The 13,766-nt window shown below is 26.8% G+C and overlaps 1 protein-coding gene across 2 annotated transcripts in view; it reads right to left on the bottom strand.

Annotated features, from left to right (window-relative positions):
* The window catches only part of LOC100207085 (transmembrane protein 192), a 51,948-nt gene that overhangs the window by 33,255 nt on the left and 4,927 nt on the right, over positions 1-13,766 (bottom strand). Inside the window, exon 2 of one of the 2 annotated variants that reach the window (XM_065788123.1) lies at positions 3,332-3,481. The exons of the other annotated variant lie outside the window; for it this stretch is intronic. Coding sequence (XP_065644195.1) covers positions 3,332-3,481 — 150 coding nt within the window. The remainder of the gene's footprint in view (positions 1-3,331; positions 3,482-13,766) is intronic. 2 annotated transcript variants of the gene reach the window in all.

Here is a 13,766-nt window from a genome sequence, read left to right as displayed (position 1 = left end):
CATCAGAGATAATAGCATCTGATTCATCGTCAGCTGTAATAATATCTTCTTCATCATCTGTAAGATTTTCGTCAGCTGAGTCATCACTTGAAGATAATTCATTTAAACTAAAAATTATATTATTAGCCTCGACTGCAGCATTTCTTCTTGGGCGACTCATTATATTAGTTTTATTTATTCTAAAAAATAGTTTCAGTGTTTATTAAACAAAATATGTGAAAAATATATAACAAATTCTTTAGGCATTATTATTTTGTATCAATAATATAAATATTTTAGACATAAAAACAAAATATATGCAACATGAGCACACTATTGTTGTTACAGTGATTGTATATATATAATGCACATATGGTATAATTTACTCATAAAAAAGGGTAAATAATACTCCATACCTATTAAAAAATAACTAAAACACAAACAAGTATTAAACTAAACATGATTCATATAACTATTTATTGATTCACTAACTAAAAAATGGGAAAACTTGCATGGGGTATAAAAATACCCCAACCGTCCTTAACGTAACTAAATTTTTAACAAACAATATTATTGTCAATTAATTAGTAAAACAAAAACATTTTACACTAACAACTTCCTTAAATGATAATAAAAGATGTTCTGAAGTGGCAGTTCAAATAGTCAAAATTTGTTGATGTGGCAGTTAAAAACAAACTCTTCTGGGGTAGTAAAATACCCCGCCGTCCTTTAAGGGTTAATGCACTTTTGCATTGCCCTTCATTTAATTAAATGCAAAAATTATTTTTTTTTTTTTTTAATGCTTTTAAATTTTACAGGGAGGGATCTCAATTTTCTAAAAAATGTGTGCATACACAGAGGAGAAGATCTTTAAAAACATACAATTGCATACAAGAGGGGTACGGAATCAGTAGTTTCACTGTGTATGTACTAAATGGATGGCCTCTAACTAGCAAACAGTTTTTCTTTACAAATTTAACTTGAGTAACTTATTTTCTGAATTATTTTTAGTCGTTAGAGCATTCAATTTTTTTCCGTGGACTATAATTTAAAAAATGTCAATTACATAAAATATATCAAAACTTTGATACTTTATATTTTAACAGGTAGCTCAACTTTCAAAGATTGGTGGAATTTCTTTAAAAGATAACGTTAATAACATAATGGAAAGGTAATTTTTTTATAATATTTATTCATTTAGGTTATTTAGTTTACTTTATATACCAGAGTTGTACTACAGCCATTAGTTATTCTACAAATAACTTAATTTTATAGTCTAATGTCATAAAAAGTGATGTTGCGCTTCAACATGAAAGGGAACAATTGTCATGATAAGAGAAAGAATATAGATACAGTATCAGAAAAACTAAGTTTTGAAAAATTGCATCTTCTCAATCTTATCATAGGTAAGTCAGGGTTGTTATTTATTAATTGTTATTATTAGGTAAGTTGTTGTTATTTTTTAATGTATTGTCATATTTCTCATTTCATTATTCGTTTTATTGTTTTTCATATTTGTTATGTTATTAGCTCATATGTTAACATAAGTAAACATATACTATACATTTATATTTAGCTAGTGTTATGGCAACAAAGGGGAAAAGCGGCATAACAATTGATATAATATGAAGCTCGAAAGATTTTAAGATATGCACCTGACAGTGGATGTTGAATAAGGTGGGCGTTGTATAGAATTATATAAAAATAGACATGTTTAAAAGTTGACTGTTTAAAAATATATAGTTTCTTTACTTATATTTGTGTTTTTATTATTTCTATTTTACGCCTTTAGTTGTTTGAATATATATTATTCATTTTAATATATATTTTCGTTTATTTTAAGAAAAAATCTATTGTGTGTAAATATATACATATACACACATAAAATAGATTTTTTCTTGAATTAAAACAAAAATAGATAACAGAAGTCGAATTGATACCGTTCAATGTAAGAATAACATCATATTTACATCAAAATGATGGCGTCGCTCCAATGCCTGTTTTTTGACATCACCCAACATTTCCATTTCCTCTTTTTGAATGGAATTCCATTTTCATTAGAATGGAATTTCATTCAATTGAGCATACAAAATTAGGAAATATTTCTAGAACTCTTAATAAAAAAAATTTTTAATCGAAAAGTAATTTAGTACTAAAGATTCTTAAGATTTGGCCTCTATTGCTAGTTTTTTATAAATAAGTTTCATATTAGAAAAATGTGTTTTTAATATTTGGGGCCCCTTAAATATTGGGGACCCAGTGCGGTTGCACTTGTTGCACTTTCAAAAGTACAGCTCTGCCAATAACAATAAAATGCTCAGCTTGATGTTCTTATTTACTTAGAACACACCCTGAAAATTGGCAAGCATTAGCAAATTCATCAAATAAAGATGAATTTACTAATGCTGTCAACTCTGAAAGTTTCACTTCTCAAGAAGGTTTATCTTCTTTCAGAGTTGAACCATCTACTACTTCTTGCAGTAACAGTTTCTCAACAGAAGTGTTTCTTTTTTTCATCTTGTGGAAAATAGCCTTTGATTGTCATTAATTTGCACACACTCTACAAATGCATGAAATATTGTATTGAAATAATAAAAAACTGAATTAATTCAATAGCATGTTTGATATATCTAATAATTCATTAACTAGAATAAAAGTTATTTGAAAATAAAATACTCCCTTATCTGACATATACCTCTATTATAGACGTTCGTCAATAAATAAAGATACAAACGTCAACGTTTATTAAAAAAAAAAACGATTTGTCATGCCCTGTCTATTATTGTTTCCATTACTGTATACTACAAAACATCAAATGCCTTATTGTGAATGACAATATGAAAAATAAAGAAAAAAATATTTTTTTTCTAGATGTTTTTTTAAATCCTTTTTTAAAAGTTATTTTTATGTTTTTGTTTTTATTTTTTAAATTTATTTTTAAATATTATTTAGATACTAAATTAAAATTATATTGTTTTATAAAGTCAAACACTTTTTTCTCAACAAAGTGAACTTGTATTTCAATACAAATTTATTTTCTCAAGAAGAAGAGCACTGCAGTAAGAAATAAAATATTAGCAAGGTACTACCAGGAATGGGTTTAAGCAAAAAGATGTAAACATATGATAACAATAAACTATGATAACAATGGAAATTTTTTATACATATATTTCAAAAAAAATTTTATATATAATGTCTATATAAACATTTTGTAAAAAGAATATAAGCAAGGTAAAATAAATGTAAGATGTAAGCAAGGTAAAATAAATGTAAGATGTAAGCAAGGTAAAATAAATGTAAATGATGTAAGCAAGGTAAAATAAATGTAAATGATGTAAGCAAGGTAAAATACCAATAAAAGAACATATAGAACAACCAGCCAGCCACAGGGTAGTTTTTTCACCAGATCTTTTGAGGAATATAATGAAACATGAACTGGGAGAAGATTTTGTGTGGAGACATTTGCGAGAGATTGATCATCTATTGGATCACCAAAAGTACTCTAAAACAATTTTAAACTTTTTATGTAGAAATTAAAAAATTAAAATTTAAAAATTTAAAAAAACAAACATAATTTGATAAATGATAATTTAAATGAAGTAAAACTCTTTGGTAAAAAAACCAAACAGTGTTTGGTTTTTTTACTAATTTTCAAATTAAAAACTTCAAACATTCAAACACACACACACACACACACACTTACACACTCACACACACTTACACACTCACATACTCACACACTAACACACACTTTATCAAGCCTTCTCAAGAGATGCGTGCGGTTGCAAGTCTTATATGACCACACATATAATAGTTTTGCTTAATTACTTCAAAGCTTAATTATTTAAAAATTTGTCAACAAACCAAATAGAATTATAAAAAAAAAAATCTGTTAATAGGATTTGAAAACATAAAAATTTAATAAAGAATTTGAAAATGTAAAAAAATATTATCTGTTAGTAGGATTTGAACCCTCATCCAATGCCAATAAAACAGTTGTGCCTCATATATAACACAATTAATCCAATCTAAGTGCTATATCAACATGGCAAAATAGAAAAAAAAAATTATCTTTAAACTATTAATTGAAATGCTTTTAAATTAAATTCATTAAGTTTGAACTATTAATTGAGACGCTTCTAAATTAAAAAATATATTGGTTTTATGCTTTTATTTTCTCTAGTTTATCCTTTCTTTATTTTATCATTCATTAAGTTTGTTTCTCTTTTCAGTTTATGGTTTGTTTATTTTTAATTTTCTCATTAAATCATTTTGGTTTTTTAAAATACGCAAATAATCTATATATGTAAAAAACGGTAGCCAAGTTGTCAAAAAAAAATTTTTATTGTGGTCATATGAGGCGTGCAACTGCACACATCTCCTGAGAAAGCTTGCATCATATAATTTATTTTTTATGAAAAATAAATTATATTATTTTTTCATAAAAAATAATTATTTTAATAAACAAATCAATAAGGTTCATTTAACAGTAAATAAACATTTATAAAGCCATTAAAATTTATGGAAATGAATATTAAATAATAAAAAAAGTAATCCAAATTCTTCTTAAAATGATACTTTACTTACATTACCAACAAGCTTATTATGAATACAGTGCTATCATAATAATTATTTTAAAATATAAAATAAAAAAATAACATAATATAAAAATATAAAATAATATGAAATAAACAATCAACTAATTCTTCATTACTTTGTGTCATGCTGTCATGTCATGCTGTCTTGGTTGTATCATTATCCACCTTTCTATAAATTAATGTTTTTATGTCTGTTTTGAGAACAATTACAAATAGCTTTTAAAACAGCTTAAATTTTTGTAAAGATTTATAGGCAAATTAAAAATGTTTGTTTACTACTACTAAATTACTAATAAATTTCATTTTATTAAGCAAATCAATTTTTATTTATTAAGATTTAATAATAAAAAAGAAATTATTAACTTTCTTTAATTAAAATCTGTTGCAAATGTTTCAATGAACTATGGTTATAAATCAGTACTTAACAATAATGTAATTTTTTCAACTTTACAGAAGCAGCATATAAGAGACCAAAGTGTTGGCTGAAGTCAGACGAATGCTAAATGATTGTTAAATTATTCATTAATTAAAGTTACTAAGTAATTATTTATAAAATTTCTTAATGACTAAATGCAGTTTTATTATTCAGCATGGAAAATACTGCCTGGATCAAATCATTATACTTCAACCAATTTTGAGAAAACTTTGTGGGGCACCATCTCTGATTTTCCTGATTTTTACATATCATTATCTACATTATGTAAATAGGTTAAATTTGAAATTTCAGACTTCCGAGTGCGGTTTAGAAAATATAGCTTTACAAACATTGCGCAGTGGCCCCCCTCAATTCAAGAATTGTAAAAACAGACTACTTTAAAGCCTCATTTTTTCTAACTTTCAACAAGTGTCTCATTTTTTCTAGAAGTGTTTTCTGGGTAGTTCTGTATTAAAAATACTGGTAATTGTTAACTTGTATCATATTAGAAAAATATTATAGCCTCCTCAATTTTGAAAAAAATTTGAAAAATGCTAGAGAAGGCCAAAATGAAGTTACCTGTAGTACTTTTCTATTCTACAACAAGTCCTTACAGTTTAGTTTTCTGATTAGCTACTATTATCTGCAACAAACAGGCAAAAAATAAGCCGCTTGTTGCAGTTTAGAACTGAAATATATCTAAAAATGTATTATCCATTTGCCAAAAAAGTCCCATTTATAGCCATTTTGAAATGCTTGTAATTTTTTCTAACACTTTGTATTGATCTAAGCTTAACAGCAATTAAGACCATAAGATCCGACTATCTGAAGATGCAAACATTTTTTACTTGCTGCATTCACAACAAAAATAACAGCATTTTAAAATAACCCTACTTTTTAATTATCAAGGGTTGGATGCATTATTGGAAACCAGTGCCCCCCTCCTCCAGTGTGCCTAATAGCATATTCAATTAGTGCAACTGATTATAAACTGTTTCTTAAAAAAATAAAAGATATGGTTGATTGCCCCCATGCTGATCTAGTTTTTAACCTGGGTAGGGGGCACAAATAAAGGAGCAATAACATGTTAAAACTCAGTATTATTGTTAAGTAGTGATACTTTAAACATATAAAAAGTTAATCTTAAAATTCAATTTATTTAAAAGTTAATCCTAAAATTTAATCTAAATTTTGTTTTTTATAGATATTTTAAATGCTAATAACTGAATAAGTGCAATCAGTGGCAGTTAAAATAAATGAATGAATGCATGAATGGCAATGTGAAGTAGAACAAAACAAATAAATGATAACGATTGCATAATTTGAATTATTATGATAACGATTGCATAATTTGAATTATTATTTTTTAGAAAATGTGAATGAGTTGTAAATTAGAAATATAGATCAGTAGTCAGATTAACTTTGTTGTTGCAATTTTTTTTTCTTCATTAGTTTGTGTTCCATATATTTTATTTATAAACTTATATAGTAGGTTCAATAATAATTCAATTCGATTCAATTTTTTATAGTGAAGAAAATAATGAATTCTTGTTCTATTGGGATTGAACTAAAGTTAGATTGTCATAAAAATACATACTCTGGTCAGTCTGAAATTTTAAAAATATCAAATGAGGAAAAATACTTGCTGACCTTAAGAACTGGAACAAAGAATCTGCATACAATTTGTACTCATCATAGTCTACAATTAATTAAATACTATCCATTTTATAAGTCATACTGTGACCCTCTCTCAATTCATTCAATGATGTTAAAGGATTTCTGACAACTGTTACTTTGGAGCATAATCAACTGAACTCTGCCTTAATTCCTGGGAAAAAAAGTAGTTGCATTAGAAAAATCAAGAATGTTGAAGCAGTTGAAGAGAGAAAAGATCCAGATTATGTATTACCTGATAACTCTGTTATACAAATTGATAACCAAAATCCTTGTCTTATAAAAATTGGTTTGTCACTGATTAAAAGATCATTAAGCATGAGCATGTTACAAAATGGCAATAAAATAAAAAAAAAATTAAGTTGTTAAATGAGTCTTTGAATCCATCATAACAAGAAGAGTCACAAATTACTAGGCTTGAAAATTCCTCTTTAGATTATCTAGTAGAACAGCTAAAACAAAAGTTTTATAATGAAAATAGTATTTCACAGAAAATAAAATTACTCACCTTAGTTCCTGTCCATTGGGCCATCCAGGAAAGAATAAATGAATTTAAAACAACAAAATATATGGTAAAGCAGACAAAAGCTTTTCAGGACACTAAAGGAATCCTTGGTGAAAGATCAACAAATTGTCAACTTTTATGAAGATCATATTAATATCAGATTAATGCCAGGTGCAAAGGATTATATTAGCATAAACAGTTGAAGGTAGAAAGCACATTCAGAAGAGACTTACATTATGTAATCTTTTAGAACTATACCAAAAATGGATAAAAGAATCAAAGTCTAATGATATAGTAAAGGTGGGATTAACATCATTTGCTCTTTTAAGGCCAAAACAATGTGTACTTGCTGGAAAATCTGACACCCATACCACCTGTATTTGTATCCACCGTCAAAATCAAAATCTAATGATAAAAGCATTTTAAAATGAAATAAAGTTAAAAGAACTGATGGCCTTAGCTGTATGCTCATTAGAAAATTAAGAATGTATGTTTCACGAGTGTAAAGTATTGATGAGTTTCTTGAAGAGTTAACAAACTTCTTGAAGAGTTAACTTATATGAACTCACAAAACATAATTATGTCAGCAAATCTCAGACATACTTTTTAAAATTATTTTTTTATTAAATTTATTGATTTCACTTTATGAATATAATTTTTCTTAATGTATTATAGGTTTAGTTTTAAAAACCTTTGCTCTCGTGAAAAAGACTACGGGGTAAAATCAGATTGGCATTTTTTTGGCACTGCACATGGAAAAAGTGCATGTGATGGAGTAGGTGGTACAGAGTGAAAAGAGTAATTAATAACCTGTCCCTCAAAAAGCCAATTGAAAATCAAAGTTTTAACCCAAATGACATGTTTCTAGTTGCTAAAGAAAATTTTAAAAACATCAGGTACAGCACTTTATTGTCTAAATGCACATGGATTTTGGTTATGATTTTTTTTTTCAAATAATAGATGTCTTGTTTCAGATATCATTATGAACTTTCAATTGAAATAAAAAAAATGGCTTATATTATTCTTAGTTATAAAAAGTCAATCCTAATAAAACAAACTTTGAACTTTTTGTTAAAATTTTTTATAAGGAAAATTACAAAGAAAATGGAACTTTAAAACAAGATCTTACTAAATATATTTTTAAAATTATGTTCTTGGATTATAAGATTTATGTTAAAATTTATCTTTAGATTTCTCTATATTTCTGAAAACAAAACAGCTGTTAACACTCATGAAGTACTTGCTAAACGATTTAAGAATGTTCCTGCTATCAAAGGAACCCACTCATATCGTTGTTTCTCACCTATATCAAGTTGTTTAAAAGCTTATGTAACATCAATAAGCACAAAATTTGACATTTTTCACATGCTGGAAGATACTTGCATTTATACACTAAAGTCAGTAACTGTTGACATCAATATTGCTGATTAGGTATTAGCACATTATTTTGGTGAATTTTTCCCTGGTAGGTAATAGATATTAGAGATGACTATATATCTATCCGCTGTTTACAATTGCTAGCAATTATTTCAAATATCCAAAAACACCCGATATCCATTGGTATTCAATTAGTGACATTATTGCCACATTACATGAACCTGAGCTCCAAAATGCAAGAGGATTTTACTCCTATCTAATAAAAAACAAGATTGAATAAACTATACTGTATTAATTGCTTTGAATTAGCAACTAATTATCAATTAAAAAGTAAAAACCAAACCTAATAATAAAAGTGGTTTCTAACAAGTTTCGACTTTTCCTTTATTAATCATTATTTATTTTTATTATAGAAGTTCTTATATTTTTAAGCATCCTGATGCATCATGAATATCCTTATGATATATTATGAAAGTATTATTAAAAAATATTCAAGATTAATTTTGGTAAAAATCAAAGGTCTTTGACTTTGAGATATAACACTCCTTAATTGTGTAAACTATGTTTAAAGTATCACTATTTAACAATAATACTGAGTTTTAACAAGTTATTGCCCCTTTATTTGTGCCCCCTACCCAGGTTAAAAACTAGATCAGCATGGAGGCAATCAACCATATCTTTTATTATTTTAAGAAACAGTTTATAATCAGTTGCACTCATTGAATATGCTATTAGGCAGACTGGAGGAGGGGGAGGGGGGCACTGGTTTCCAATAATGCAACCAACCCTTGATAATTAAAAAGTAGGGTTATTTTAAAATGCTGTTATTTTTGTTGTGAATGCAGCAAGTAAAAATTGTTTGCATCTTCAGATAGTCGGATCTTATGGTCTTAATTGCTGTTAAGCTTAGATCAATACAAAGTGTCAGAAAAAATTACAAGCATTTCAAAATGGCTATAAATGGGACTTTTTTGGCAAATGGATAATACATTTTTAGATATATTTCAGTTCTAAACTGCAACAAGCGGCTTATTTTTTGCCTGTTTGTTGCAGATAATAGTAGCTAATCAGAAAACTAAACTGTAAGGACTTGTTGTAGAATAGAAAAGTACTACAGGTAACTTCATTTTGGCCTTCTCTAGCATTTTTCAAATTTTTTTCGAAATTGAGGAGGCTATAATATTTTTCTAATATGATACAAGTTAACAATTACCAGTATTTTTAATACAGAACTACCCAGAAAACACTTCTAGAAAAAATGAGACACTAGTTGTAAGTTACAAAAAATGAGGCTTTAAAGTAGTCTGTTTTTATAATTCTTAAATCAAGGGGGGCCACTGAGCAATGTTTATAAAGCTATATTTTCTAAACCGCACTCGGAAGTCTGAAATTTCAAATTTAACCTATTTACATAATGTAGATAATGATATGTAAAAATCAGGAAAATCAGAGATGGTGCCCTACAAAGTTTTCTCAAAATTGGTTGAAATATAATGATTTGACCCCCCTATAAAAATCTGAAATGATGAAAGTGGAGCGAGATTAAAATGTATTCTACAATAAAAGTGCTCAATGTTCTTAAAAGAACAGAGCAGTAATAAATAAGCAGAGAATCACTTAACAAAAATTTTTCATTTAACACAATGTTTCATCAATAAAGACTCATCAGAAATGAATAATCAAATTAATAAAACTTTTATTTATACCAAAAATTAAATTACAGGAAGTAGTAAATATTTTAACTACTGTAAATTTTCACACATTTGTGGAATATCCTGACACTATTATAAAAATGATTGATGAAATACAGTGTTAAATAAAAAAATTTTGTTAAGTGATTTTCTACTAATTTATATATATATATATATATATATATATATATATATATATATATATATATATATATATATATATATATATATCAGTGGTGTACACTTGGATATCAGTCGGTTGTCCTGCGGACGACTGAGAATATTTTGTAATTAAACTTTAAATGAATGAGAATTACAAGAAAACTATTTATGCATTTATAAAGTAGTGTTTAAAACTTCTTGGTATTTTTATTTGTGTAACATTTTATGTAATTAAACTTTGAATGTAAGTTGCGACTTTAATGACTTTTAAAAATTCAAAACCTTTTGTATAAGGAAACTAATAACATAGTGAAGACTAATCATAGAATAGTTAGAGAGGTCAAAGTGTTTTCTAGAGTTTTGAAAAATTGGAACCACTTATATAGCGCTTTTTGAAAGTTTAGCAAAAATTGACAAGAGTTCTGGAAAACACTTTTTTAAGAAATGTTTAGAAGAAATTTTAAAAAAAATTAAAAATTTTTTTTCAGAAATCTTGTATGGAGCAAAAACTGTAAAAGTGTTTAATTGAGAATCAACTTTAGCAATGGAAGCCAGAGTGATTTGATGTTTAATTTTTTTGACGAGTTAATCTGCTTAACAGTCAGGAAGAGTATGGTCATTATATTGAAGAGTCAAATTAGAGTAAGACTTCTTTGCAAATAACTCTGCTTTATTCTGGGGAGAAGTAAAAAGATCAGACCCATGAATTAGAGACTAAATGTTAGACTTACTTTAGTTAATGACACTATTGAAGACTAACCAAAAGTCTCTAGAACCTAAATTCTGAGATAAGATACAAGATTTAGTAAACTGAGAATAACAGAGCCTAACATCAGACAGGACTTTTTTACATAGGCTTCTTGCAATAATAATAAAAATTTTTGTTCTTTGAGAAATGTTCTTGTAAAAAAGATTAATGTTTAATAAAGTAGAATGAGGCTTGGCTTAAAACTGAAGAGAAGGAATAAAAGCTTCCAAACTTTCATTCCAGAAGGAATAAAAGTTTCCAAGATACACTTTATGCATACATATTATGGATATAAACATAAATGTTTTCTGTTTATTTAGATGCTGGCATACAAAATCCTTTCATTGTAATATAAACTAATAGTATTTGCTGAAAGATTAGCAAAAACATTGTATCAAACAACATTTGTTAGAAAAGATTAAAGTGAGGTATTAGCATAAAGAGAGGTAGCATCTTCAGTAGAAAATGAAAATCAATCGAAGTAGAAGTAAGAAAACTTGAAGAGTGGCTTAATATAGTTTGAATGAAAATGGTAATGGTAGAAGTAAGAAAACTTGAAGAGTGGCTTAATATAGTATGAATGAGCTTTAGTTAAGAAAAAAAAATGCTCTAGATTGTTTATATAAGAGAAAAAGCATAAATAAGGAAGGGTAAAGCCTGATGGTGATCATCATCACCATCATTAACATCGTCGTGATCATGATGATGGATATGATGATTATGATAATCATGTTGATCATAATGATTTTTATGTATGCATATATATACAAAATTAACATAAACTTTGAATAAAAAAATAATTTAGGATGTATAAATGTTTATGCAGCCCCTGTCACAAACCTGGCCCTGGCAATATTTTATCAAACCTGGCACCCGGCCCCGGTCCCAGTCAAATATCAACCTTGGTCACTTACTAGTTATATTAGATGTATATATATATATATATATATATATATATATATATATATATATATATATATATATATATATATATATATATATATATATATATATATATATATATAGTGCATGAGATGAATAAAATCGCCCAGCGCGATATTTGGTGCTCATAATACTAAAACACGTCACCAACGAGCGCGATTAGGCATCAAGTATTCAAGACCAATATTCAGAGTTGGAAATTGGAACACCCATAAATTACGTACGCAAGTATGGGGGGGAGGTTACTTAAAAGCGTACTAGTGCATACAAGGGAAGGGGTGGGCGATTTTTTGTTTGAATTTTTTTCAAGTGAAGTCTTGGAAATCAGATGAAAAAGCTTTGGTTTTATAATTAGTGCATGTGTCTATCTACCGGAAAAAGTATGTTACTGCAGCTTTAATATTAAATACTAAAGAAATATCGCCAAAAAACTAAAAATTAACAATATAACATGGCATAACATTGTTTTCTATTGGAGTTGAATTAACATTTCTGGAGTTGAATTAACGTTTCTTTTGTTTAGAATGTTGGCTTGATTGCCAACATTCTAAACAACAGAAACGTTTTTAGTTTTATTTAAAATAAATATTAGTTAAAAATAAAAATAAAAAGATTAAGAACATTTGTTTTCTTTACAAAAGAAATGTGAAAAATAAAAACAAAAAAGCAAAAGAATCTTTCAAACGTTTTTACAAAATCTTGTGGATTAAAACTTTTGATTTTTTAAAATTCAATCAAGTTTTAATTTTTTAATTTAAATTTTCTATTCTCATTAAGACAAAATGTTTTGAAATTAGTAAACATTCCATTCTATCTATTAAAGTAATGACTTTATATTTTCCAATATTTTTTATTTTTGAAAAGTCAGCGAGCAATAAACTAAAAACTATAAATGTGTATGAAAAAAACCAAGTTTATTATTTAATTTTTTTTTACCAGCAATTTTATGTAAAATAAAATTTTACATAAAATTTTTTTGTTTTTTTAACAAAGTTATTGATAAATGCTAGTGTTATTAAAATGTGTTATTTAAACAACTTTAATGTAGGCTTAGCACATATTTTTAGTGTTTACAAAGAATTTCGTTTCTATTAAAATAAAATAAAAAGGTGGAATGTTTGAACAATAGATAAATCTGGTGAAAAAAGTAAAACTTGTTTATTGAACAACATGCAATCGTAGCCGCGCCAAAACTTAAAATAAATATCAGGTATTAAATTCATTAAATTTATTATATATATTGATGACAACGAAGTTAGAAATTACCAGTTAGAAACAAATGTTCAATGAAGTTAGAAATTACCAATTAGTAACTAAATGTTACAACAAAGTTAAAAATTACCAGTTAGTAACTAAATGCTCAATGAAGTTGGAAATTATCAATTAGTAAGTATATGTTACAATGAAGTTAGAAATTACTAGTTAGTAACTAAATATTCAATGAAGTCAGAAATTAGTATTTAGTAACTAAATATTACAATGAAGTTAAAAATTAGCTTGTTTTAAAAATGTACTGAAAAAAAAACCAAGTAAACTTAAACTAAAAATAAAAATAAACAAACCATGATGATGATGATGATGATGATGATGATGATGATGATGATGATGATGATGATGATGATGATGATGATGATGATGATGATGATGATGATGACGATGATGATGATGATGATGA

This window comes from Hydra vulgaris, chromosome 01, assembly GCF_038396675.1.
Source record: "Hydra vulgaris chromosome 01, alternate assembly HydraT2T_AEP".
NCBI classification, from domain to species: domain Eukaryota; kingdom Metazoa; phylum Cnidaria; class Hydrozoa; order Anthoathecata; family Hydridae; genus Hydra; species Hydra vulgaris.
This window is presented reverse-complemented; position numbering and strand designations above follow the sequence as displayed.